Source organism: Capra hircus, chromosome 4 (genome assembly GCF_001704415.2).
Source record: "Capra hircus breed San Clemente chromosome 4, ASM170441v1, whole genome shotgun sequence".
Lineage (NCBI taxonomy): Eukaryota > Metazoa > Chordata > Mammalia > Artiodactyla > Bovidae > Capra > Capra hircus.
In genome coordinates, this window is record NC_030811.1 from 47,968,428 (window position 1) to 47,996,337 (window position 27,910).

Genomic DNA, 27,910 nt, shown 5'->3' on the forward strand with positions numbered 1-27,910 from the left:
GCCACAGGTATACACGTGTTCCCCATCCTGAACCCCCCCTCCCTCCACCCTCCCTGTACCATCCCTCTGGGTCGTCCCAGTGCTTATTTCACTCAGCTTAATGCCCTCCAGGTCCATCCATGTTGTTGCAAATGGCAAGATTTCCTTCTTTATTAAGGCCAAGTAATATTCAACTGTGTGTCTCAGGGACAAGACTTCTAGGTCAGAATCCCAGCTCCATTGCTAGGTAACCCAGTGTAACCATGGGCTGGTTTCTTAAGTCTCTTACATTTCAATGTCTTTAAAATAGGGATAATGATAATGCCTTCCTCAAAAAATTATGAGGATTAAATACATTAATACAATTGCCCATGGTGAGTCCTCAAAATATTTAGCAATTATTATTCATTAGAATAATTAGAAATAATTAGAAATAATTAGAAATCTGTCTGTAAACATATTTTACTTCATACTTACTGCTGCTGCTGCTAAGTCACTTCAGTCGTGTCCGACTCTGTGCGACCCCATAGACGGCAGCCCACCAGGCTCCCCCGTCCCTGGGATTCTCCAGGCAAGAACACTGGAGTGGGTTGCCATTTCCTTCTCCTCATACTTACTAAACATATATTAAAAAGAAAATACCTGGTCCCTTCAACTGCTTTGTCTTACTAGACACTTATTTCTCTCGCCCTGTTTTTATGTCATACACACCCCTACACCAACTACCACCACAACTGTGATGATATCTTAATTCTGATGACCAGAGTTTTTATTTTGTATAAACCATTTACCAGATCTATGATTCTGGGCAAGTCATGTACACATTTCAGAGACATCTATTATTTTTCCTGTGAAAGAATAATAATAGCACCCACTTCATGCGGCTTAAAGCATTGTACAGTAAACAATAAACTGCTATTATTATTATTAAGTTCAATATGCACTGAACATTCATAAAGCAGACATTCTGATTTTATATCCTAGACTCCAGAGTAGTTCAAGTGTGAAAATAGCATTTTGCAGTTTTAAAACTTGATGGAGTCATTCTTAAGGGGGTATTCTTAAGGGGATAAACATAAGGGCTAGTACCATCCAAGCAGACTTCATGATGTGGTTGGTATATACTCAGGCAAGAAAGGAGGCCTATGGTAGAAACAGCCTGAGATGCCACGGCAGCGGCCCCATAATCCATCTGTATGGAGAGTGTCCATATTATTGCCACTATCTTGAGTGTATTTTGAGTCTATGAAATAATATGACCCTAACTCCACTGCTCCTACCAATGTGTCACCGTGCTGTTTACCTCACTGTGGCAAATGCCTGAAACTAATTCTTACCTCTTACAGACTTAATGTAGATTAAATTGACTGGCAGTTGCCAAAGTTTTTAAAATATTGTGACATACACCTGTGAATACATACCTGCCGTTTACTTCTTTTTGGTCTTGGCTTCAAAATAAATTTTGGTGGAGTGATATTTACTTGTTGGAATTCTAAAAGGAAACAAAAATAAATTTAACTTTGCACATTTGCCAGGTTTCTTTCATGAAGGGCAATCAAACTTCTACCAGCCCTAATTAGTATAAATTATATAACTTTACTTTAATCAACAATGATTATTATAATTATAATCTATAAATTATATAATTATACATAACTATTATTAATTTTATAATGTGAATATCACACTTAAAATATAGACCATTAATCTAGGTAATTATATTTACATTAATATAAATAAACATACCACAAAGGAATACAATTCAAAAAAATCTCAAGCATTATTCCAGTTCTAATTTATCTCAAAATTTTTCTCATATTTCTCTTATAAATACTATCTATTTTAATGGGAAATCATCTAAATAGCCACTTGACCTTCCCTTCCACCACTAACCTTCACCAAAGAATGGCACACCAAAGGTTGGTGAGGATGTGGAACAATTAGAACTCTCATATAATGCTGAGAGTATACAATGGTATGACCAGTTCAGGAAAAGGTTCAGAGATTTTTCATTCAACAGTGGTTCTTAAATTGTGTTCCTTGGACTAGTGGCATTAGCATTACCTGAGAACTTGGAAAAGTAAATTCTTATAACCCACCCAAGACGTACTTAATCAAAAGCTCTAGAAATTTGTGCAGCCACTATGAAAAGCATTATGAATATTTCTCAAAGTATTTGAATAGAAATACCATATGATTTTAACAATCCTACTCCTAGGCATATAGCCTAAGGAGTTTAAATCAGGATCTCAAAGAAGTGTCTGCACGCCCATGTTCATTGCAACATTACTGACAGCAGTCAAGAGACAGAAGCAACCTAAATGTCCATCAGTGGATGAGTGGATAAAGAATATATGGTATATACACACAGTGGAATATTAATCAGTCTTATAAAAGGAAATCCTGCCATTTGCAACAACACACGTGAACCTAGAGGACATTCTGTCAAGTGAAATAAGCCAGACAAAGAAAGACAAATACTACTTAATACCATTTACATGAGGAATCTAAAATAGTCAAACTCAGAGAAACAGTGATTAGAATGGTGGCTGTCAGGGGCTAGGAGGAAGGAATATGAGAAGTCACTAGTCAAAGCAGACAAAGATTTAGTTATACAAGGTGAATAAGTCTTCAAGAGCTACTGTACAGTTCAGTGCCTACATTAACAATACTGTATCGTATACCTAAAAATTTCCTAAGAGGTTAGATTTTATGTTAATAGTTTTTATCATCATCACCATAAATAGTGCAGGAGAAACTTTTGGAATGGATGAATATGTTTATGACATTAGTTCTGGTGATTTCATGGATGTATATTTACCTCCAAACTCATCAAGTTCTATAAATTAAATATATACAGCCCTTTGTATTTCAATTACACCTCAATATAGTGGCTGAAAAAAATAGCCTGAAGATGAGGCCATCAATCTGTGTTTACCAAGCCCTCCAGGTGATTCTGGTAGATGCTGAAGCTTGAGAACAATATTATAAAGTTAAAGATATACTACCTTGTGACCCAGTTATTAAACTCACAGGTATTTGATAGAGAAATACAAATGTGTGTCCCCAAAAAAGATTTTTACAAGAATGTTTATAGTTGTTATATTCATAATAGCCCCAAACTAGAAGCAATCCAAATGTCCATCAACAGAAGAGATGAAAAGTGCTATATGCATACATAAGAATATAGTAATCAAAATAAAGAACTATTGCTGCCTTTGACAACATAGATCTCAGCCATGTGCTAATAAGGAAACAAAGATGAATATGATGAATGAGTCCATTTGTATGAAAAGGTGAAACTAATCTACAGTGAAAAAAGTCAGAAAAGGGACTGCAGAAGTGGGAGACACTGACAGAAAAGGGACACAAAGGAAATCACTGGGGTAATGGAAATAGTCTATTCTTCATCAGGGGAGTACAAGAGTGTCAGAACTCGGCAAATAGTACACAAAATTGGTGTATTTCATCATAGTAATTTTCTATTGCAGTATAACTGACATACAATACCATACTATTTTCAGGTGTACAAAATAGTGATTTGGTATTTATATACATTTCAAAATGGTTACCACTGTAAGCCCAATTATCGTCTGCCTCTGTACAAAGTTATCACCGTATTACTGGCTATGTTCCCTATGCTTTACATTACATTCCCATGCCTTCTTTACTTTATAACTGGAAGTTTGTGTCTCTAAACCTCCTTTTCCTCTTTTGGCTGGCCCCCATCTGCGCTGGCAACCACCCCTTTGTTCTCTATATTTATGAGTCTATTTCTGTTTGGTTTGCTTCTGTTGGTTGGTTGGTTGGTTGTTTATCATAGTAATTTTTAAACAGTGAGTGCTCAGTGGTCATATGTAAACAAAAATCTTTTTTTAAAATGTGTTCTTAGGAAAACTAGTCTTGAGAGATGTGTCATGTAAAATAAAACATTCCATAATCAAACAAGATTGGGGAACACCTGATCATATTCTATGTCTGGGAAATACATAATGCATAGCAAAAAAGACATAATATAACCCACAACCCTGTGACACTTTATTAAACTTAAAATTAAAAAAAAAGCTTAGTTTTGAGCTTATATAAAATTGCAGCTTTGACATTTGCCTATTTTTTGTTTCCTTCCAATTTGTCATAGTAAGTCTAAAGAGCTTGAGGCAAATAATACTCTTAAAATGAATACTGTCAACTTCTGATACTAAAAGATAACCAGGAACAAACTGAGGTTTTTCAAAGAATATGGTCAAAACTCATTTTTCATAGCAGAAAAACTACTGAGTAACCTCCAAAGTTTCTGTTGTAAAGAAATTCTGAATGAAGTTTTTTTTTTTAAAAATCATAAGATTGTATCATGGCAAGCCTATAATAAAGTCCTTAGTGGGGAACTTTTAGTTATTACTTTAAATATTAATTAATGTTTATCACATCCAGTAATGCCTATTGGATTGCAACTTTGTTCTCAAGCAGCTAATCAGGATTTATTTTCTTACCATACTAGGAATTCTAAAAAGTTTCATATGATAACGAAAGAACAGTATAAAGCGTCTATGTGAAGTAAAAGTATCTATTATTCATTTGCAGATTTTTCCAAATAGCAAATTCTGTAAACTAGGAACTTCCTGCCCTTTGGCAGCAGGAGAGAAGGGGTGAGTTCTGTTTCTCTTTAGGGTAACTGCAGAAGGTCAAGGAGCTATGAATTTATTTCAGAGGAAAGAACATTTGAAAACACTTACTTCATTTTCTAACAAGGAGACAATGCAGCCTTTAAGTCATTTTCCTAAGCAGGAGTTTAGACTTTGCTTTGGTCTAGTAAGTTTCCCATTTGCCCTGGTGCCTGTCTCCCAAGGCACAGTCTCCTGGTGCCATAATCCAAATACCCACTCAGCCTCTTACTAGCTGTGGAACCCTAGAAAAGACAAACTAGCTGAGCTTCTGTTTGTCCATCTATAAAATGGGAATAATAATATTGACCTCACAGAGTTATTATAAAGACTAAAAGAAGTTTAAAAATTAGACTATACTGTGGCCATAATCGGAGAAGGCAATGGCACCCCACTCCAGTACTCTTGCCTGGAAAATCCCATGGACAGAGGAGCCTGGAAGACTGCAGTCCATGGGGTAGCGAAGAGTCGGACACGACTGAGCGACTTCACTTTCACTTTTCACTTTCATGCATTGGAGAAGGAAATGGCAACCCACTCCAATGTTCTTGCCTGGAGAATCCCAGGGACAGGGGAGCCTGGTGGGCTGCCGTCTATGGGGTCGCGCAGAGTCAGACATGACTGAAGCGACTTAGCAGCAGCAGCAGCAGCATGGCCATAATCAGGCTGGCTAAGAAGGGGAGGAAGCATCTCCACATCAGCTATACCCTCTCTTTAGAAGGAGAACACGGAAAGGAGTCCACTGTGGACAAAGACAAATGCACTCTGCATAATCATTGCTCCTCTACCAAGGCTGAAGCATGAATACCCTGCCCTTCTCACCAAAAGACATGGATGCAACTCTCAAATCAAACCTATAAACAGATGGACTCATAAACACACAATGGAAGGAAAGATCAATTTCACAAATAGCACATCATCATAATAATACATATTAATCTACAATAGCTCTTTATTAAAATGCTGGGGCAAAAAGAAATGAGGAAACAATAAATGGGAAAATATTTACAAGTTCATCTCTATATGTGCAAACTGAGGACTTCACCAAGAGTGAATTTTATATATTCTACCTATGCAGACCAATTTTTGCTTTAACAAAGTAAAGGAATACTTTACTTTGAGTCTTTTAACATTAATAAGCTCTTCTTTGTTGAGTACAAACAATATCTTTCCAAACTCACCCACTATAAACACGAGGTCAGTTTGCATTTTTTTCTCTCTTAATGTCACTTGACTTTCTAAAACTGTTATGAGCAGTCGTAGGCTGATGATATTCCTCATATAATTAGTTATAAAACATTAAAATGAATTATTAAAGCTGTCTTTTTAAAAAAAAATCACTATATGAAAATCATACCAGATGGAAGATCATCCAAAGGAAATTCAAACAGTCTGGATTTGTAAACCGAATGAACATGGAAATCCTCCTGAAATAACACAAACGAGAGATGAGGCATATACAACCAGAAATCTTCAGGCTCAGGCGATCACAGCTGGGGGAAGTGAAACCTTGAAAGAATCATTGCTTGACTACACATTCTCTCAAGTTTGGGAAGGCAATGAGCCCTTGCACATCCCTCCCACTCACTCCTATATTATCCCAGCACTACAGTGATAGCCCATTAGAAGTAAAATGCCTTCATGGATGGAGAAGCCAAAGCCTGTGGTAATGGCAAAGAAATGAATGCACCTATTCCCTCAAGGAGAAGTAAGACATCTGGGGAATGGGGTTAATGTTTTCTATGACTGGTTCCTTTCCATGACGCCCTGCTTCCTGTTAGAGCCTGACAGCTTTGCTAGGCAGACTGCAGAGCTAACAGTCTTCCTGTTGGGAAGCAGGTGACTGGCACAATCAGAATGCCCACAGTAGACCCTGCCTCAAAATTCAAGTGTCACACAAAGATCTATAAAACTCCAACAGATAAAAAACCATGTTTCATCTAAGAAAAATTAATAAGCATTCAAATAATTTCATCTGGCTTCCTTCAATTACTAAAAACGGAAGGTCATAAATAGTCAAATTTCATGATATCACTGTTTAAAAATCATACTGTCAAGCAAAGGGACGAGGACAGCTTTCAGTGGGTACTCGGAAAGTAACACAAAACAGTTTCCCATACAAGATTGTTTATGAGTGGCAGAACAATGAGCGTTTCTTGAAATTATTTGCCTCTCTAAGTGCTTGATTGGTGTTCGTGTGTACAAAGCTAGGATGGAATGCATCATGTTTCTCTTTAGTCAGTAGTAGCAACCATTTCCTAATTTGTGAGAAAGCGAATGTTTAAACTAAACTGAGGAGGAGAACTGAGAAACCTCAGATTTCTCTAAATTTTATCAGCATGGGGCCTTAAAGAAAATAGGCAAAAGAGAAAAATCTGGAATCTAGAAAAGAAAAAGAGTGGGAAATCACATTATCTGTGGAGTTGATCCATCATGAACTGAATGTCTATGTCCCTTCCAAACTCATGGTTAAGTCATAAATTCCTAATGTGATTGTATTTGGAGATAGGGTCAGAGGGATGCGATAAAGGTTAACAGAGATCACAAGAGTGAGGTCAGAGTCCGATAAGGCTGGTGCCCTGATGAGAAGAGGGAGAGACACCAGACCTCACAGGACACCATCTGCACCCCAAGGAGAGAGCCCTCAATGGACACTGACCCCACTGGCACCATGAAGTCGGACTTTCAGTCCCCAGACTGTGAGAAAATAAATTTATGTTGTTTAAGCCGACTAGACTGACAGACCACAGCACATCACGGTGGAGTTAGTAATGAAGGCTTCAGAACACCTCAGAAGGAAAGTATTTCCAGCAGATGGGAAGAGTAAAAGGTAGATTAAAAAAAAAAAAAAAGATCGCTGTGGTTTTGCTTTGTTATTGCTGTCCAACTCTGCAACCCCATGGACTGCAGCATACCAGGCTTCCCTGTCCTTCACTGTCTTCAGTATTCATAATTTGAGCAAACCCCAGGAGATAGTGAAGGACAGGGAAGCCTGGTGTGCTGCATTTCATGGGGCCCCAAAGAGTCAGACCCGACTCAGCAGCTGAACAGCAACAAGGCAAAACCACAGTGATCTTTTTTTTAAAAAAAATCTACCTCTTAATTTGGCTACCTCATGCAAAGAATTGACTCACTGGAAAAGACTCTGATACTGGGAGGGATTGGGGACAGGAGGAGAAGGGGACGACAGAGGATGAGATGGCTGGATGGCATCACTGACACGATGGACGTGAGTCTGAGTGAACTCCGGGAGATGGTGATGGACAGGGAGGCCTGGCGTGCTGCGATTCATGGGGTCACAAAGAGTCGGACACAACTGAGCGACTGAACTGAACTGAACCTCTTACAATTCCCCTCTGCTGGAAATACTTTTCTTCTGAGGTGTTCTGAAGCCTTCATTACTATCTCCACCATAAAGTGCTGTGGTCTTAGTCTGGGTGGCTTAAACAAGATAAATTTATTTTCTCACAGTCTAGGGTTTTTCCTTATTCACTATTTAACTTAAAATATATGTATACATATTATATGCATTTATATATATATAATATGTCTGTGTTTATACATATATTCTTGACCCTGAAATATGAAAAGAAAGCAAAATAGAAAAAAGAGAAGAAAAAGAGGGGGAAAGAAATCACCCAGCATTGTTTACATTTGCCATGGCAAACAGAAGGAGCACTTACTTGGGAGGTGTCATTTCCTTCCGGCTCAATGAGATAGGTGTGGTTCCCATCATAGAACATCCCACTGCCAAGGATAAGAAGACAGTTAGGCCTGGCAATTGACTCCTGCCTCAGAACCAGATCATTTTAAAGTCAGCAGCAGCCAGAGGACCAGTTTATTTCTCAAACCCTACTTTTCAGTCGTACCTATCACATGGAGTACCCATCACATACCACACACACATGCATCACACATACCACACACACACACCACACACACACATCACACATACATACATACACACCCCCACATCATACACACACACCACCACATACCAGACACACACACCATCCACCCATACATATACAGCCCCACATCATACACTCAACACCACCACATACCACACACACACACCACACATACATACATACACACCCCCACATCATACACACATACCACCACATACCACACACACACACACACACACACACACCTATATACCATACATTACACACTACATCTCCACTGTAAACACCACATACCACACTCACATATGCCACACAACACACATATCCGAATCCATATATCTTACACACAGACATGCCATACATTACATACACACCCACACATACTGCTGAGAAGGAAAGGCCTTGCCCCTGATCCCCCATAAGCAGCAGGGTCCCCTCATCCTGACTCTTCCCCAGGCTCAGGACTGCTGCTGCTGCTGCTGTTTAGTTGCTTCAGTCATCTCTGACTCTGAGGCTCAGGATTACCATTCTCCAACTGTGGCCCATTATTCCTTCCTCCAACATATAAATCTAAAATTTTAATATGCAAAGTATCACCTGGAAAGCATATAAAAATTAAAAACTCTCAGAACCCTCTCGGACTTCCAGGCTGGAACCCAGGAAACTGCACTTCAAACAAACCCCCAGTGATTCTGAGGCAGTTGGCCAAGGGTTATACAGAGACTGGCCTAAGCTGCATACTTGGAAGATGCTCTAGCAGTAAGAGCTGACATATTTTAACAACTCACCATGAGCTAAATCCTTTACATTCATTTCATCTTTTCCACAAATTTATGCTGGAGGTACAATGACTACCCACATTTCACAAGTTACAGAAACTGAAGCCCAAGAGACAAGTGGCTGACAAGTAGCTGACCCAGCCAGTGCAACTGGCCACACACTTTCATTCATACAACAGGGTGGTAATGGTGAGGGTGGTGAGAACCGGTCAAATTCTGAATATTTTTCCAAATAGAATCCAAGTAGAATCAATAGGACTAGTTAATGGATTTAAAATGGAGTTTGCAAGGAAGAGAAGAGTCAGTAAAGACTCCAAGGTTTTGACATGAGCAACTGGAAAAATGGTGTTTCATAAGATCCATTTAATAAGATGGAAAAGGCTGCAGGAAGAGCAAAACAGGATGGGCACAAGGAAGCAGGATGCAGGGCGCAAATCCAGAGTTCAATTTTGGACCTCCTGGGCTAGCGATGACCATCAGCCAATTGAGAAATTCTCTGGGGGCATCCTAAGCTACATATGGTCTCAACTCCCACTCAGAGAGATCCCGATAGCCCCTCCTTTTAGAGGAACATGGTCTTTCTATTAATATCAGTTTCCTCCTGATACTGAAGGAACTTGTCTTTACCTCTCAGGCATCTGAGAAGAGTAAAGCTGTGATCTTCTGCAGTCATTTATCAGTGTTAGGTGGAAATGACTGCATGAAGCCCAAGTTGCTAACCACAGAACAGTATGTGTCTTTCATTGATCACTTAGTGAAATCTACTTGTTTTCCTGAGCTATAATTATAATGGCCTCCAGCTCTGTCTCTATCCATATTCTTTCATTCTTGCAGTAATATCTTCCACATGTCCTCAAACTTTCATATACCCTTAGAACTGCCCTTTACACATCTGTAATGTTTTCGACTCAACGTGCACTTTCTGAATTTGAGTGACATTGCATTTGGAATTTAAAGATAAACAGATGCAGTTTGTAGAATATTACTGACAATATATGCCTAAGGAATAAGTGGGGGGAAACTTTTCAAAACAGTAGGCAAATATGGCAGTGAACATTCTGCTGATAACTGGTCAGATCCATCCAGAAAACTGTCCAAAACGATCACCCTTTGCCAAAGTTCACACAACTACACTGATTAAGTAGCAAACAGATGGCTTTGTTTAGACAGCATCAGGGGCTGTTTCCTCTTGAATTAGGTTAGTATCCAATGCAAAAATCAGTCACTTTTTATTGAACTCAAACATCTAGATACACAGTATAAACAAAGCAGATTCTAACACCATACATATATAGAAGATTCTGGTCCCATAAACGAAAATATGCCATATTTAATCTAAAATATGTTCAAATCTTTAACAATTAAAAAGCAGGTATGTTTCATTTGCTTTGTTTGAAATCTTTCTGGTTGATTTTTTATGCATTCCAGGAAGTATACTGAATCTATCACACAGTTTATAACTTGTAAAAATCTATAGCTAGAACCAAGTCATTACTGGCCAGTTGAGAGGTAAAATTTTTTAAAGTTGCCTTCAAAACCAGATTTTGAAAGGAAACAGTAATTCCTACAAACTGCCACAAGTGGGCAATAAATTTACAGTTGATTCCATTCATTAACATTCCCATAGTTACAGGATTTTGTCAAAACAGCAAACATTGCAGGCCCAAAATACTAACTATTAGGTCTTCAAATTTGAAAATAACATGTACCTGCAGGTTATTTATGGAAAAGATATGAGTTTGATTATTTTACCCATTATGTTCTTTAATGGAATTCTGTATATCAGGAAAATGAAAACTCTCAACATGCATTTGGCAATTTATAGAAGATGAGTCATGGATGAAATAATATATCTCATATTGAATCACTACAAGTGAAACAACATAAATTATTTACTATTTAGAAATAGCTCCCCTAAATATTTGTCAGCAATGTTTGTTCATAAGGTAAAATCAAGATGAGAAGTAATAAAGGAACAAACAGTGAATTTATTTAACATGCTTATAAAAGTCTACATACACCAAAACACACTTATACACAAACCTGACAGTGTTCCTACACACAGTGGGCTTTCTGTTTGTCTTTGTTTAGTCTTAAGTGAAAATCTTCTAAAGGGAGAAGTAAATTTTAGTTAGTTAAAACACCTCAGTTAGTCACTAAAATGTCCTTCAAGTTCCCTTTCCATCCTCTTTCAAAGGGCTGCATAGGATTAGTAGCCGTTGGTCTGAGGGTCTTGGGTCTATTAGGGTTTCTAGAAGGCAGTAATACCTTTTCTCTGCTCTTATGATGTTATATTCACTTGGAAAATGGGGGGGGGCAGTACTGGAACATGAACTAGACAAGATGCTTAAACTGTGACTTTGGACTGAGATGTTAAGAGGAATGAGAGAGGAAGGGAAAAGCCTACAATAGACACTTGCTGTCACAAGAGTCGGCAGACGCAGTGTACTATTCTTGGCTGACAGCTGTGCTTGCCTTGAGATCAGAGATAACAATATTATTGCTGGAGGATGCATCAATGTTTGTTTCCAGATTAAGAAAGCTGAGGCTCTCACATATTAGGTATGGGTTCCATGTTTGTAAAAATGTCTCCTTATTCAAAGGATTTATTTAAAATTAGTCAAACAGTCTTTTAGTACAAATAGTAAGTGAACTTACTGTCTTGCTCTCACGCATGTGACCTCCTTTCTCTGGTTATTTGTCTGATCCCTGTGTTATCTTCTTCCTGACTCTCAAGTACCTAGTGCCAGAGCCTAACCAGAAGCACAACTTAGGCAGACTGGCAAGATTTCCCAGCCTTTCCCATTAGGTCTCATTTCTCAATTTCTTGGAAGATGTGGCAGTTGAACCCCTCTCCTGGAAGATCCCTTGAAAGCCTGTTCCAGGGCCCATTCTATCTTCTTCAGGTAATGACTCTCTGGAACCCTTAAGAACGACCTCACTTTTCAGTGACCACTCTCAGCTTGCATTTTTCTCAGTTTTTTCTCTCATTGAAAACAACTATACCTACCACATTCCACAGCACGAAGTTGGGCTAGGTTTAGCTTCCCCATTAGACTGGGAGCTCTTGGGGACAGGGCTCACGTTCTAATCTGCTTAATATTCCAAGCAGCTGGCACACAGCAGATGCTCCATAACTGTTTGTTAGATGAAAACACTCATGTTTCTAACTTGGTAACAGACAGGAAGTCTTTTAAAGATTTCAAACAAGAATTTCACAAAACTGAAGTGTGATTGGTTCCTGCCCCAAAAAAGTAGCAGAAATGAGCTGAGATGAATTAGACTAACTAGAATGCTAAACTTAGATCACGAGCTCCCTATTGCAAAATTCAGGCTTACAAAGAAGGAAGTAGCAGAAACCACCAGGCAACTCAGGTATGACCTAAATCAAATCCTTTATGATTATACAGCAGAAGTGACAAAGAGATCAAGGGATTATATCTGGGTGACAGAGTCCCTGAAGAACTATGGATGGAAGTTTGAAACATTATACAGGAGGCAGAAACCAGAACCATTCCAAAGAAAAAGGAATGAAAGAAAGCAAAGTGGTTGTCTAAGAAGGCTTTAGAAATAGCTGAGAAAAGAAGTAAAAGACAAGGTAGAAAGGGAAAGATATACCCATCTGAGCACAGAGTTTCAGAGAATAGCAGGGATAGATAGGAAGGCCTTCTTAAATAAACACTGCAAAGAAATAGAGGAAAACAATACAATCACAGAGACTAGAGGGGGGAGCCTGGTGGGCTGCTGTCTATGAGATCGCAGAGTTGGACACGACTGAAGCGACTTAGCAGCAGCAGCAGCAGCGGTATCTTCAAGAAAACTGGAGATATGAAGGGAATATTTCATGCAAGGATGGGCATGATAAAAGGCGGAAACAGTAAGGGCTTAACCGAAGTAGAAAATATTAAGAAGAGGTAGCAAGAATACACAGAACTGTACAAAACAGGTCTCAATGACCTGGATAACCATGATCGTGTGATCACTTACTTAGAGCCAGACATCCTGGAGTGTGAAGTCAAGTGGGCTTTAGGAAGCATTACTATGAAGAAAGTGAGTAGAGGGACAGAATTCTAGCTGAGCTCTTTTAAATCTTGGAAGACGAGGCTGTTAAAGCGCTACACTCAATATGTCAGCAAATTTGGGAAAATCTGCACTGACCGTAGGACTGGAAAAGGTCAGTTTTCATTTCAATCCCCAAGAAGGACAATGCTAAGCAATGCTCGAACTACCATACAATGTGCTCATTTCACATGCTGGCAAGGTTATGCCCAAAATTCTTCAAGCTAGGTGTCAGCGATGCATAAATCAAGACTTACCAGATGTACAAGATGGCTTTTGAAGAAGCAGAGGAATCAGAGATCAAATTGTCAACGCTGGTTGACAGAAAAAACAAGAGAATTCCAGAAAAACATCTACTTCTGCTTCATTGACTACACTAAAGCCTTTGACTGTGTGGATCATAACAATTTGTGGAAAATTGTTAATACCAGACCACCTTGCCTGTCTCCTGAGAAATCTGTATGTGAGTCAAGAAGCAACAGTTAGAACCTGACATGGAACAACACACTGGTTCAAAACTGGGAAAGAAGTATGTCAAGGCTGTGAGCTTCCCAACAGACCCAGTGGGTAAAGAATCCGCCTGCAATGCAGGAGATGGAGGCAGACACAAGTTCATTCCTGGGTCAGGGAGATCCCCTGGAGGAGGGTGTGGCAACCCACTCCAGTATTCTTGCTTGGAGAATCCTATGGAGAGAGAAGCCTGGTGGACTATAGCCCATAGGGTCACAAAAAGCCAGACACGAGTAAAGAAATGGAACACACACTCACGCACGCACACACGTCAAGGCTATATATTGCCATTCTGCTTATTTAACTTACATGCAGAGTTCAGTACAGTTCAGTCACTCAGTCATGTCCAACTCTCTGTGACCTCATGGACTGCAGCACACCAGGCTTCCCTGTCCATCAACAACACCCGGAGCTTGCTCAAATTCATGTCCATCGAGTCAGTGATGTCATCCAACCATCTTATTCTCTGTCATCCCCTTCTCCTCCTGCCTTCAATCTTTCCCAGCATTAGGGTCTTTTCCAATGAGTCAGTTCTTCCCATTAGGTGGCCAAAGTACTGGAGTTTCAGCTTCAACATCAGTCCTTTCAATGAATTTTCAGGACTGATTTCCTTTAGCATGGACTGGTTTGATCTCCTTGCAGTCCAAGGGACTCTCAAGAGTCTTCTCCAACACCACGGTTCAAAAGCATCAATTCTTAGGCGCTCAGCTTTCCTTTTTGTCCAGCTCTCACATCCATATATGACTACTGGAAAAACCATAGCTTTGACTAGATGAACCTTTGTCAGCAAAGTAATGTCTCTGCTTTTTAATATGCTGTCTAGGTTTGTCATAGCTTTTCTCCCAGGGAGCAAGGGTCTTTTAATTTCATGGCTGCACTCACCATCTGCAGTGACTTTGGAGCTCAAAAAAATAAAGTCTATAACTGTTTCCATTGTTTCCCCATCTATTTGCCATGAAGAGATGGGACCAAATGCCATGATCTTCATTTTTTCAATGTTGATTTTTAAGCCAGCTTTGTCACTCTCCTCTTTCACTCTCATCAAGAGGTTCTTTAGTTCTTCTTCGCTTTCTGCCATAAGGGTGGTGTCATCTGCATATATGAGGTTATTGATATTTATCCCCAAGATCTTGATTCCAGCTTGTGCTTTATCCAGCCCAGCATTTTGCATGATGTACTCTGCATATAAGTTAAATAAGCAAGGTGACAACATACAGCATTGACATACTCCTTTCCCAATTTGGAACCAGTCTCTTGTTCCATGTCCAGTTCTAACTGCTGCTTCTTGACCTGCATACATATTTCTCAGGATGCAGGTAAGGTGATCCTGTATTCCCAGACTACCTGGGAGAATTCTCAACAGTTTGTTGTGATCTATACAGTCAAAGGCTTTGGTGCAATAGTCAATAAAGCAGAAGTATATGCAGAGTACATCATGTGAAATGCCAGGCTGGATGAATCATAAGCTGGAATCAAGATTTCCAGGAGAAATATCAACAACCTCAGATATGCAGGTGATACCCACTCTAATGTTATCATTAAGAATGTGAAGGGGACCTAAAGAGCCTCTTGATGAGAGTAAAAAGAAGAGAGAAAAAAATGGCTTAAAACTTAATATTCAAAAAACAATGATCATGGCATTTGGTCCCATCACTTCATGGCAAATAGCGGAGTAAAAAGTTTAAGCAGCGATAGATTTTATTTTCTTGGGCTCCAAAATCACTATGGACAGTTGTCGTGCTTGCTTCTTGGAAGGAAAGCTATGACAAACCTAGACAGAGGATTAAAAAGCAGAGTCTTCACTTTGCCAACAAAAGTCTGTATAATCAAAGCTATAGTTTTTCCAGCAGGATGTATGGATATGAGATTTGGACCATGAAGAAGGCTGAGCTCTGAAGAATTGATGCTTTCAAATTGTGGTGCTGGAGAAGACTCTTCAGAGTCCCTTGGACAGCAAAGAGATCAAACCAGTCAATCCTAAAGGAATTCTACCCTGAATATACACTGGAAGGACTGATGCTGAAGCTGAAGCTCCAATACTTTGGCTGCAAAATGCAAAAAATGGACTCACTGGAGAAGACTGTGATGCCAGGAAAGACTGAAAGCAAAAAGGGTAGGGAGACGCAGAAGATGAGATGGTTAGATAGCATCACTGACTCAGTGGATGTGGATTGGAGCAAACTCAGGAGATAATGGAAGACAGAGGAGCCTGGTGCAATGTGGTCCATGGGATTGCAAAGAGTCAGACATGACTTGGTGAATGAACAACAACAAAATGCTGAGGGATGACAAAGTAGCTTTATAATTATTTTGCCAACAAAGGTCCATTTAGTCAAGGCTATGGTTTTCCCAGTGGTCATGTACGGATGTGAGAGTTGGACTGTGAAGAAAGCTGAGCACAGAAGAATTGATGCTTTTGAACTGTGGTGTTGGAGAAGACTCTTGAGAGTCCTTTGGACTGCAAGGAGATCCAACTAGTCCATCCTAAAGGAGATCAGTCCTGGATGTTCATTGGAAGGACTGATGTTGAAGCTGAAACTCCCAATACTTTGGCCACCTCATGCGAAGAGTTGACTCATTGGAAAAGACTCTGATACTGGGAGGGATTGGGAGCAGGAGGAGAAGGGCACGACAGAGGATGAGATGGCTGGATGGCATCACCAACTCAATGGACATGAATTTGAGTGAACTCTGGGAGTTGGTGATGAACAGGGAGGCCTGGCGTGCTGTGATTCATGGGGTCGCAAACAGTCAGACACGACTGAGGGACTGAACTGGAAATGGAACTGGAAGGGGTCACATGACAAGAAAGAGATAGACAGCCACCTAAGTATTATCATCATGGACAGGATGGAGGAAGCTGATACATTCCCATGTTAAACACCAGCAAACACACTTTGATATTGAAGGTTATGAGAAAGGAAGCAAGGCCTTGAAGAAGGATGAAGTCCATTCCATAGTAATTTCTGAGAACAAATGGACCCTCCCATGAGTTTGCTGTAGGTTAGGTGGGATTCTGGCTGAATAAAGTGCTAAAATACATGAGCTCTGGTGGTCATCCTTTGTTTTTGTGCAAGGGGTCAGGAGTTTCCTGTCTTGAAATTTCTATTATCCCATACATATATAAAAATGAACATCAAGGAAGAGGAAGGACAGAATTGGTACCAAGGGGCTAAATACCCACGGAAACAGAAACCAAAGTTACACAAACCACTCCAGTCTCCATCTGGATGAAACTAGAAAAATGTTTCAAACATCACTAAGGAAGCATATTATAATCATTAGCGCCTCTGGCTTCTGCAACTCTAATTTAACAATCTGCTTGGTTTATAAACTGCAAAGGAAAAAAAGTCCTGATCCATTACTGTTTGAAAACTATTAATAGCTCTTGACATAAAATAGAGATTTCAACCACAGTGCATTAAAAATAAAGTAAATCACTGGAAAAAAAATGGATGATACAAAAACTTTGGGGACACTTACTGAAGTCCATGGCATGTCGACAATGCCACAAATGAGGCAGGATTTCCTCGGATGTGGCCCTGGTAGTAACAGTGTTCTCCTCCCTGAAAGCAGAAATAGGGAATATAAACCTTTGCCATCACAAAGAGAATCAGCCACATCATTTCACAGTCTTCTACCCACACTGCACCTTCATGGGCAATGGTCTGTACAATGTTTCATTATCCAGATTAGTATTATCAAACCATTTCTAACAGAATTATTCATAAGCACTCCCAGTGAGCTGACTCCAAATCAAAAGATAAGGAAATAAAAGTTGACTTAAATTTCCTTTTATGTAGGTGATAGATGGAACAAAGAAACACATATTGAAATGCATACGTGACCCCCAGCACGAGGAAGAGTTCAGTGAGCTATCAACCTTGCATACATGCATGTTAAGTCACTTCAATCGTGTCCGACTCTTTGCAACCTTATGGACTTGTAGCCCTCCAGGCTCCTCTGTCCATGGGATTCTCCAGGCAAGATCACTGGAGTGGGTTGCCATGCCCTCCTCCAAGGGATCTTTCAGACCCAGGGATTGAACCCATGTCTCTTATGTTTCTTGCATTGAGAGGCAGGGTCTTTACTGATAGCACAACCTGGAAAGCTCACTCAACACAGTAGCAGCAAAATGACAATTTTCTCAACCTTAAGCAAAATGAATACGAGTCATCTGAGAGTCACTGACTTAAATTAGTGGAGGAAAATGCCCTCTTTCATAGCGTTTATATTAAAACTTGACAACTTTATGATATTCTTTTCTCCAACTAGGAATGGCTTTTCCGGTATGCAGTCCAGAGCAGGGTCTAAATTGAGAACTTTCTTCTACCAGCAAGTCACATTAACTAAATTTCACCAAGAGACTCATTTCTTTGAATTAAGTATTCCTGGAAATGTTAGCAGGGTAGAGCCTCTGACATCTCAAGGTGGTACCCTGGTCTAGATGCTGGCTACTCAAGAGTGTGGTCCTGAAAACAGCACCAGCACTGGCATCAACAGAAGCACGTCAGAAATGCAGAATCCCAGGCCCCACCTCAGTGGATCAGAATCGGCATTTTAACAAAGCACACAATAGTAAAAAATCCACCGGTCAATGCAGGAGATGGAAGAGACGTGGGTTCAATCTCTGGATCAGGAAGATCCCCTGGAGAAAGAAATGGCAACCCACTTCAGTATTCTTGCCTGGAGAATCCCATGGACAGAGGAGCCTGGCAAGCTACAGTCCATGGTGTCGCAAAAAGTCAGACACAACTGAGTGACTAAGGACACAGTGGAGCACTAGGTGATTCATATGCACAATAAAATTTGAGAAGCACAGGTCTAAATGACCTTTCTCATTCCCCCACTAATTGCTCATTCCCTCAAAAGCTGAAAGCTTCTAGTTCAACTGGCTCACTGAGATGTGAAATAGTGACGTAAGGACTAAAGGAATGGGCGGTTTAAAGGGGCAAATGTTATCTACTTCACAATCTGTCTTAAGGACTAACCCTACTCAAAATACACAGTGCTTGACAAGTACGGAGGAGAGAACAGGAAGATATAGTAATGGAACAACGGTGACGATATTATCTTCACTGCAATTCTGGGGAAGGCAGCCTGTTTCTCCTCATGAGATAATCCCACGAATAGGGCGAAGTTCAGCTTTGCTGGGGGACAAAGAGCAGGCAGGAAGGCACACGGTGCGAGCCCTGACACCTCCAAATTCCCATGGAGTCACTGGGCATCATGAACTGAGGACTGGGGTTGGACTGGATGGAGGGTAAGATAGGGAAGTGCTTCAGGTGTGCTTCTGACAACAGATGGAACCCAGAAGGCCATAGACTTATGGGCAGAAACAAAGTCAGGCTGTGACTTCCAGGATAGGGTTGGTTTAGATGTTAACAGCTCGAGCTATCAACTCCTTCACTTACTAGTCATACAAGCTCAAGCAAATCACAGAGCCTCCCTGTGTAATAATCACATAAGGCTGTTCAGAGGAATAAAGAGCTAACGTGCATTAAGGGCTTAGGATAATGCTTGGCACTTGGTACACACTCAGTAAATGTTTTCTACTATTAGAATTACTGTGTGTCACTTATTGTCCTCCTCATTTTACACACACAATCTCCCTATCCTCACATCACTTCTACAAAGAAATACTGTCCCCTCTATTTCACATAGGAGGTCACAGTCTCTGAGAGTCAAGGTTGTCTGCCTGGGAAGTTGCCAAGTCGGGGTGCAAACTTTGTGTGAATGTGTGAATGTAACATCTATGTCCTTTCCCATATACTACTTATGAGTTGGACCTAGAAGCTCTGAGCTATGCAGTGCAAATCTAAGCTTTTCCTAGGCTGTTTTTGTTTTGCTTGTTTGCCGTGTGTGTGTGTGTGTGTGTGTGTGTGTGTGTGTTTGTGTGTGTGTTTTCTTTATTTTTTGGAGTAGCAGCGGGGGAGTAAATTTAACAGATTTTAAATTCACTCTGTTGGGCGTTTGGACTGGCGAACTATCCACAAGATTAGTGGAAGAGAGGTTATTATGCTTCAAATGACCTTGATTTCCTGGACACATCTGATTGGGCTAGAAATCGAAACTTTAGCATTTGATTGTATGTGTGCGCTCAGTCATGTCCTACTCTTTGCAACTCTTTGTAGCCTGCCAGGCTCCTCTGTCCATGGAATTTTCCAGGCAAGAATACTGGAGTGGGTTGCCATTTCCTCCTCCAGCGGAATCCTCCTGACCCAGGGATTGAACCTGCGTCTCCAGCATCAGCACGGAGATTCTTTACCACTGCATCGCCTGGGAAGCCAAGCATTTGATTGGCCAGACATGAAGACCAACAGTCAATGGGGTGACCTGGAAAGAGAACTATCTTAAAGTACTTCTTTAAATCGGATACTGACTAAACAAACCAATGAGATCTTCTCTCATAGATGTCTAACACTCACAGTGAAAAGTAGCTAGAAAGACAGTAGAAACAAAGATGAATGGTAATCACAAAATTATGGTATCAGATGAGGGAACAATGGAAGTTGACAAGTCATCCTATGCAGGGAAAATATATCAGAGTTAAAGGCATATAAAACATGTTTTATAAATTACTAGTTTTCTTTAAAATGCCAACTTTGGAAACATGTTAATTAAATCATAAAAAAGGACAAAGAATTTATGTTTTGAAAAATCCTTCATTATACTGGGGTTAAACAGATGAGTAGATAATAGAAAAAAATCTTTCACTAATTTTCTGGTTCTGAAAAATAGGAGTCAATCCAAAAACAGCATATGATCATGATCCATCTGCACAAAAACCTAACAAATGAAGTGAAGAGCTCAATATGGTTGAATCATTATCAAATATTTTCATGACACTTCAAGAAAAGCATAAACACCAGGGGGGCTGTCCTCCATTTAGACTATTATCATTCAAATCTTGAGGCTCTCAACCAGCATTATCTGTAATTTTCCAAATAACAGTGGAAATTAATTTTTGTTGCAATTTTTTTCAGGAATTATTTGCCATAAATCAATAATTATTTCAACTTAGAACTAAAAGTTTTCTTTTTTCCTTTAATATGCCTGGAAATATTTCTTAGTCCAGAATAGAGGCCTTAATATTTAAAGGCTCCTGTAATTTATATAAATCTATTGTTAAATTATTAAAACAAATAAATAAATTTAATAGATTTTTGCTTTTAAATAAGTATTGTTATACACTGTTTATAAGATAATAAATACTTATGGCAACAATCCTAAGAATTCAGGAGTACATGACAAAGAGTAAAAATATCCCCTTCCTACACACTGTCCAGGCTGCAAGTGCCACCTAAAAGGTAAATACTTTTACCTTTTTTGTGTACCACAGATTTTGTGTCCTACATCAGGAATCATCTATGCATATTTAGGGAATTGTACGTATACATAAACAAACATATATTCTTTCAGTGCACATATAGTTTATACAACCCACGCTGCTCTGCCACTTGATTTCTTTTTTTTCTTAAGGTAACCTTGACATCAACCTCATTCCTTCAATGAAGGCAAAATATTCCATCACAGGAGTGAACCATAATTCATTTAAACAAACCTGTACAATTGGATGGTTAGGTTACTGCAACAAACATCCTTTCATATAGTTTTTGGTGCACTTCTGTCAGTATGTATGTAGGCTAGACTACCAGATGTGGCCTGAAAGGTCAAAGAATATGTGCATTTAAAATTTTAGTGGATATTTTAAAGGAGAAATATAATTGTATTCCATTATACATATCTGTTTTAAAAATTGCTTTGCATTTAAAGATAATAAAATACACTTTAATAAAAATTTTATATTTCAATAGAGACTAACACTTAAGCCAACTTACTCAAATCTTACCAATAATAAAGGTTCTCCATATCTTCATATGACTTTCTTGAGGAAAAGGATGCTTTATGGAAGTAGGTCTTATATAAATAATAACCAAAGACAGATGTTGTAAAAAAAGAAAAAAGCCAGCACATCCCAATAGACTTCAGCTCTTTATTCAACTGCCAGTCATGGCTTTATTCCTTACTATCTCTTTTGTTCCAGTAATCCATTGTCCTTGAAACTTTCCTCATACTACTTGATTTAATAACATAGTCATAATAGTACAGATGTTTATTTTTAGATAATTAGACAGTCGTAGCTAAAAAATTATCCACCTCTACAAAAATGAACTACATATTAGTTCACCTGTCATATTGGTTTCTATTTCCTGGGGGAAAAAAAGCTTATTGCAAATTTAATTCTAGGGAAGTAAAAATAATCATTTATTTGAAAAATTCAAAGACAAACCACATTTTTATTAAGCAGACAGAAAGATCTCAAAAGAAAAGTAGAATTTACTATAAATAGGATGAGATGATCATGCATGAAAGTTACTCAGCCTGGGTTATAAAACTATGAAAACTTAGTAAGGAAAACCGATTCCAGTACAGCCACAAGGCCATGGTCATTTGCTCTCAATCCAGATCCTCACAGGAAATTACACCTTTATCAGCTCCAACATGGACTAGGGTCACCTTTTCCAAAAAGTCTTCTCAGATTCCCTCCTCCTCATAAAATGAAACTTTCTTGTGCTTCATCCAGCCTGGCATTTCACATGATGTATTCTGCATATAAGTTAAATAAACAGGGTGACAATATGCAGCCCTGATGTACTCCATGAAGCACAAACTGGTATCAAGATTGCCAGGAGAAATATCAATAACCTCAGATACGCAGACGATGTCACCCTTATGGCAGAAAGGGAGAAAGAACTAAAGAGCCTCTTGATGAAAGTGAAAGAGGAGAGTGAAAATGCTGGCTTAAAACTCAATATTCAAAAAACAAAGATACTGATATCTGTCCCAGCACTTCATGGCAAACAGATGGAGAAACAATGAAACAGTGACAGACTTTATGTTCTTGGGCTCCAAAATCACTGCAGATGGTGAGTGCAGTCATGAAATTAAAAGATGCTTGGTCCTTGGAAGAAAAGCTATGACCAACCTAGACAGCACATTAAAAAGCAGAGACATTTCTTTGCTGGAAGCTCCATCTAGTCAAAGCTATGGTTTTTCCAGTAGTCATGTATGAATGTGAGAGTTGGACTATAAAGAAAGCTGAGCACCAAAGAATTGATGCTGTTGAACTGTAGTGTTGGAGAAGACTCTTGAGAGTCCCTTGGACTGCAAGGAGATCAAACCAGCCACTGTTTCCCCATCTATTTGCTATAAAGTGATGGGACTGGATGCTATGATCTTAGTTTTCTGAATGTTGAGTTTTAAGCCAACTTTTTCATTCTCCTCTTTCACTTTCATCAAGAGGCTCTTTAGTTCTTTGTCACTTTCTGCCATAAGGGTGGTGTCCTCTGCGTATCTGAGGTTATTGATATTTCTCCCAGCAATCTTGATTCCAGCTTGTGCTTCCTCCAGCCCAGAATTTCTCATGATGTACTCTGCATATAAGTTAAATAAGCAGGGTGACAATATACAGCCTTGACATACTCCTTTTCCTATTTGGAACCAGTCTGTTGTTCCATGTCCAGTTCTAACTGTTGCTTCCTGACCTGCATACAGATTTCTCAAGAGGTGGGTCAGGTGGTCTGGTATGCCCAGACCATCCCCAGGTAGAAGATAGCAGAAAGACTGAGATGTTTTGAATCATCATCTGAAGAATGAAAGTGTTAGCCATATCCTGGGCCTTCTGCTTGGTGATAAATGTACTATTTCATGATGACTGATGAATGTGAGAAAATGTAGATCGAAAGTGAGCCTTCTCACCCATGTACGTCTGATGCAGAGTCAAATCTCCTTCTGTTGGTGGTTCTTAAAGAGTCGTGTCCAGCCCCAAAGCATCAGCTTGTTAGAAATGCAGATTGTCAAGCCTCTCCCCAGACACACTCAATTGGAGGCTGGAGAAGCTCTCAGGTGACTTCCCCGCACTCTAAAATTTGAAAACAACTGCTTTTCACTACATCTGCCTCTGCATTCTAAAACTCCTCGTTTATTGAGCTCTCTGAAATCTTACACTAGTTCCTGAGCAGATTCTATTATAACTGAAGCATTAAGAATATAAACAGCCATGGCTCTTCTCTACTTCTTCTCTTGTTATTCCCAAACAGCTGGTTTTATCAGAAACAAAATGGAGGGGGGAAGGAGAAACAAGATTATGTGAGGATTTTACCATGTACAGACAGGAAGAGCAAAGCTACTTTTGGTAGGTGCTGGTAAGATGGTACCACACAGGATGCTTTGACCAGGACTAAAAGGGACAGAGCAATCAACATCCCATTAGCCTGTAATTAAGGGGTCCAGGATGTGGGTCATTCAGTGCAGTAGCCGTGAAAGTCACAGGCAAATCAGTATGAGTTTAGTCACTCTAAAAGGGACAGGTTAGTGCAGACATTTCCAGACCAAAACACCAGCCTGTAACCCTTGTGATCCTGCTGTCCTCCCTGAGTCACAGCTCTCTCCCCTCCTTGGTGGGCACCAGGTCCAGGACCAGCTTCTGCCTTGCAGATCAGACATCCTCCTGCATAAGTGAGATCCCTGCTCACACTAGAAGTTCACCACCCTGGGCTCACATTAGTGTCACATTACCGGCACAAGGGAAGCTTTTTATAAAAGATCAAACCTTACACCATGCCATTTATATCAGGACCTCTAGGGAAGAAACCTGAGCATTCTTTTTTTTAAACTGCCCAGATGACTCCAACATGCTGCCTTAGGCTGAGAAGCTATGCTCTAGCCTATTCCCCTTTGCAGGAACTGAAGACCTGCCCCTGAACTCGACTGCACCCTAAATTTCTCCCAGGCATGTGCACTGAACAGACCTTGGTTAGCGGCTGCGAGGCTGGAACCTGTTTCACCAGCTGCTTGTTTACAATAGCCTCTTCCCAATTTCCTCCTGATTGGCATTGACATGATGAACCTGCCCTCCCCTCAACCTTGCCTCTTCCTCTCAATAGTGAGAAATGACATTTTAAAGTCAGGAAAATCCCGAGCCTCCCTAGGGTCATTAGGATGAAGGAAATTCCTAGAAAAGCTAAATTTTACTTTGGAGAGGATCCAGCAACTTATCCTGATTAAAATGTATAACCTGGGATTATATAGACTCAGACTGGATTCATAAAAGGGACATAGGTTAAACATCTGTTCAGTTACACAGTGTAAGGATATCTGATTCCATAGGCTCCCTAAGGGAAACAGAGAGAAAAACAATCTCATCTCATTTTACAGTAAATTAAAGTTAAATAATGCTAACACACGGTTGGTAATCCATGGATCTTCACTATTGTGTGCCAAAATCTTTACCAATTCATGCCAAAACAAGAAAAAAGGGCAATTCAGTCAATTTTTTATAAAGTTAAAAGTAATTTTCATATGACTGTCCTTTGCTCTGAGATTTGCTCTTGTCTTCACTTTGATTATAAAGATTATCCATTTTAATTTTAATAGCCTTTTTATTTTGAAATAATTTCAGATTCCCAGAAAAGTTCCAAAGATGGTGCAGAAAGTTCTTGCATATCTATCACTCGATTTCTCCTGTTGTTATCACCTTACATCACCTGAGAACATTTGTCAAAAACTGAAAGACTGACATGGTATGTTACTGATTATGAGGTTCTGAACATTTATATTTCACTAGCGTTTCCATTAATTTCTTCTTTCTGTTTCAGGATCCAGTTCAAGTTACCATATTGCACTAGTTGTTATATACATTCTTTTTGAACTGGTAGCAATGGTAAATATGATTTAGGTATTCTGAAGGCACTGTTTCCATATATGGCAAAATAAAAAGATTGGCAACCCTATACTGATCTAAAATTTGTTTTGTTAGTGTGTGTGTGTACTCAGTCATGTCTGACTCTTTTCAGCCCTATGGACTGTAGCTCACCAGGCTCCTCTGTCCATGGAGTTTTCCAGGCAAGAATACTGGAGTGGGTTGCCATTTCCTACTCCAGGGGATGTTCCCAATTCAGGGATTGAACGTGCATCTCTTGTGTCTTCTTTGGCAGGTGGGGTGGATTCTTTGCCACTGAGCCACCTGGGAAATAGAAGTCCAGGATCAGGAGTATGAATGAATACTTCCTAGACTCTACTCTACTCTCACTGTAGATTTCAAAATACTTTTTTTTAAACTACCCTTATATGTCCTGTGCTGGGCTCAGTCGCTCAGTCATTTCAACTCTCGGCAACCCCATGGACTGTAGCCCGCCAGGCTCCTCTGCCCATGGGGATTCTCCAGGCAAAAATAAAGGAGTGGGTTGCCATGCCCTCTTCCAAGGGATCTTCCCAACCCAGGGATCAAACCCATGTCTCCTACATTGCAGGCAGGTTGTTTACTGTCTGAGCCACCAGGAAAGCCCAAGAATACTTGAGTGGGTAGCCTATCCCTTCTCCAGGGGAACACCCTTATACAAACAGGGTTAATTTAAATGACTAACTAAAACACAATTTTTAATATAATCCATGGAAATAATTCTTGAAAGGTTACTCAATAACACTTTGCTATAATATTAATAACAATCTCAGATTCCTCATTGCCCAAGATTGTCCTGGACAATCCTTTCAAGGATGTTTGCATAGTGGAAAGCCTTTGAAGATAGAGAGATGTCTCCCTCTAGAGCAAAGAGCAAGCATGTTTACTTCCTATGATAAAAGATTCAGGTTTTTCAAATTCAGAATTTCTCTAGTAACACAACACACTGTGTGTGCAGGTGTCACCTGGCCCTTTTCCTCTGTCACCCTCTAGGGATCGAGGCTCAAGATACAAGTATAAGAAAATGTTGTTCTGGCTACTTCTATTGCCATGAGAACAAAGTTCTTTGTCTTTGACCCAGGATCTCTTGTCTTCTGCCAGCATAGATGAAACTGCAACAGCCTAACTTGTTGATTTGTAAGTAGGATAAAATCTCAGACCCTCACAGTTGTTGAATCTTGAATTTCCACTTTCCCCTAAAAATTAGGTTTGTTAACAAGGAGTCTCCATTCCCACATTCCCGTTTTCCCATAGGATACAAATTAGCTGCAAACGAATAAGACACACATTGTCCATCTTATTATAGCTAGCCTGTCTCTCACTTATGCCATGGGTTGGTATCTTTGGACATTTGTGTTTGCCATTCCATTCCAGGGTACAAGTGTTTGCTGCGGCTGCTAAGTCACTTCAGTCGTGTCTAACTCTGCGCAACCCCATAGACGGCAGCCCACCAGGCTCCCCCGTCCCTGGGATTCTCCAGGCAAGAACATTGGAGTGGATTGCCATTTCCTTCTCCAGTGCATGAAAGTGAAAGGTGAAAGTGAAGTTGCTCAGTCGTGTCTGACTCTTAGCGACCCCATGGACTGCAGCCTACCAGGCTCCTCCGTCCATAGATTTTCTAGGCAAGAGTACTGCAGTGGGGTACAAGTGTTTGAGCTATATCCAAATTATCAGCTCATTCCAACATCTAAAGGTAAATGATTCTTAAAAAATCTCTGCACTGCTTTAATACTCATTGATAAGCACTTGCAGATTAAACATCAACCAAAACACATTTTAAAAATTAAAAGGAGACAAATCTAGCTAACAGAAGAGAGAATAATTTTATTTAAAAGATGCATGTACCTATGGCTGATTCATGTTGACGTATGGCAGAAATCAACACAATATTGTAAAGCAATTATCCTTCAGTTAAAAATAAAGTGTTTAAAAAAACATGCATGGTTAAGAATATTGTTGCAGCAAACATTCTTAAATATTTTAGCAAAAGTTTCCACAAGAAAGGAGAAAAGAGAGAACTAGAAAGCCACTGGATATGTTAATAAATAAAAGTGATGAAGAAAAGAGCTTCTTTTCGGAAAATGGTGAACACCACAGAAAATAGGGACCGTAGAGTTCTCGAGTTAAAAAAAAAAATTACAGATCCAGTGAATTTAAAATCTATTTTTATTGTTGTGCAGGAATCTGTCCTTATACTGTTTTCCCTTGGGTAATGTTAGCTGTTGAAAACAAAACATGAAAACAGGGATAGGTTTCCAGGAGTTAAAG

The 27,910-nt window shown here is 39.7% G+C and overlaps 1 protein-coding gene across 7 annotated transcripts in view; it reads right to left on the minus strand.

The window, feature by feature from the left end:
* The window catches only part of ADAM22 (ADAM metallopeptidase domain 22), a 235,337-nt gene that overhangs the window by 68,887 nt on the left and 138,540 nt on the right, over window positions 1-27,910 (minus strand). For all 7 annotated transcript variants that reach the window (XM_005679297.3, XM_013963374.2, XM_018047063.1 and 4 more), the window contains exons 5-8: window positions 17,383-17,465; window positions 8,324-8,387; window positions 5,998-6,067; window positions 1,401-1,471 (exon numbers count right to left, since the gene is read on the minus strand). In XM_005679297.3, the coding sequence (XP_005679354.1) occupies window positions 1,401-1,471; window positions 5,998-6,067; window positions 8,324-8,387; window positions 17,383-17,465 (288 nt within the window). The remainder of the gene's footprint in view (window positions 1-1,400; window positions 1,472-5,997; window positions 6,068-8,323; window positions 8,388-17,382; window positions 17,466-27,910) is intronic.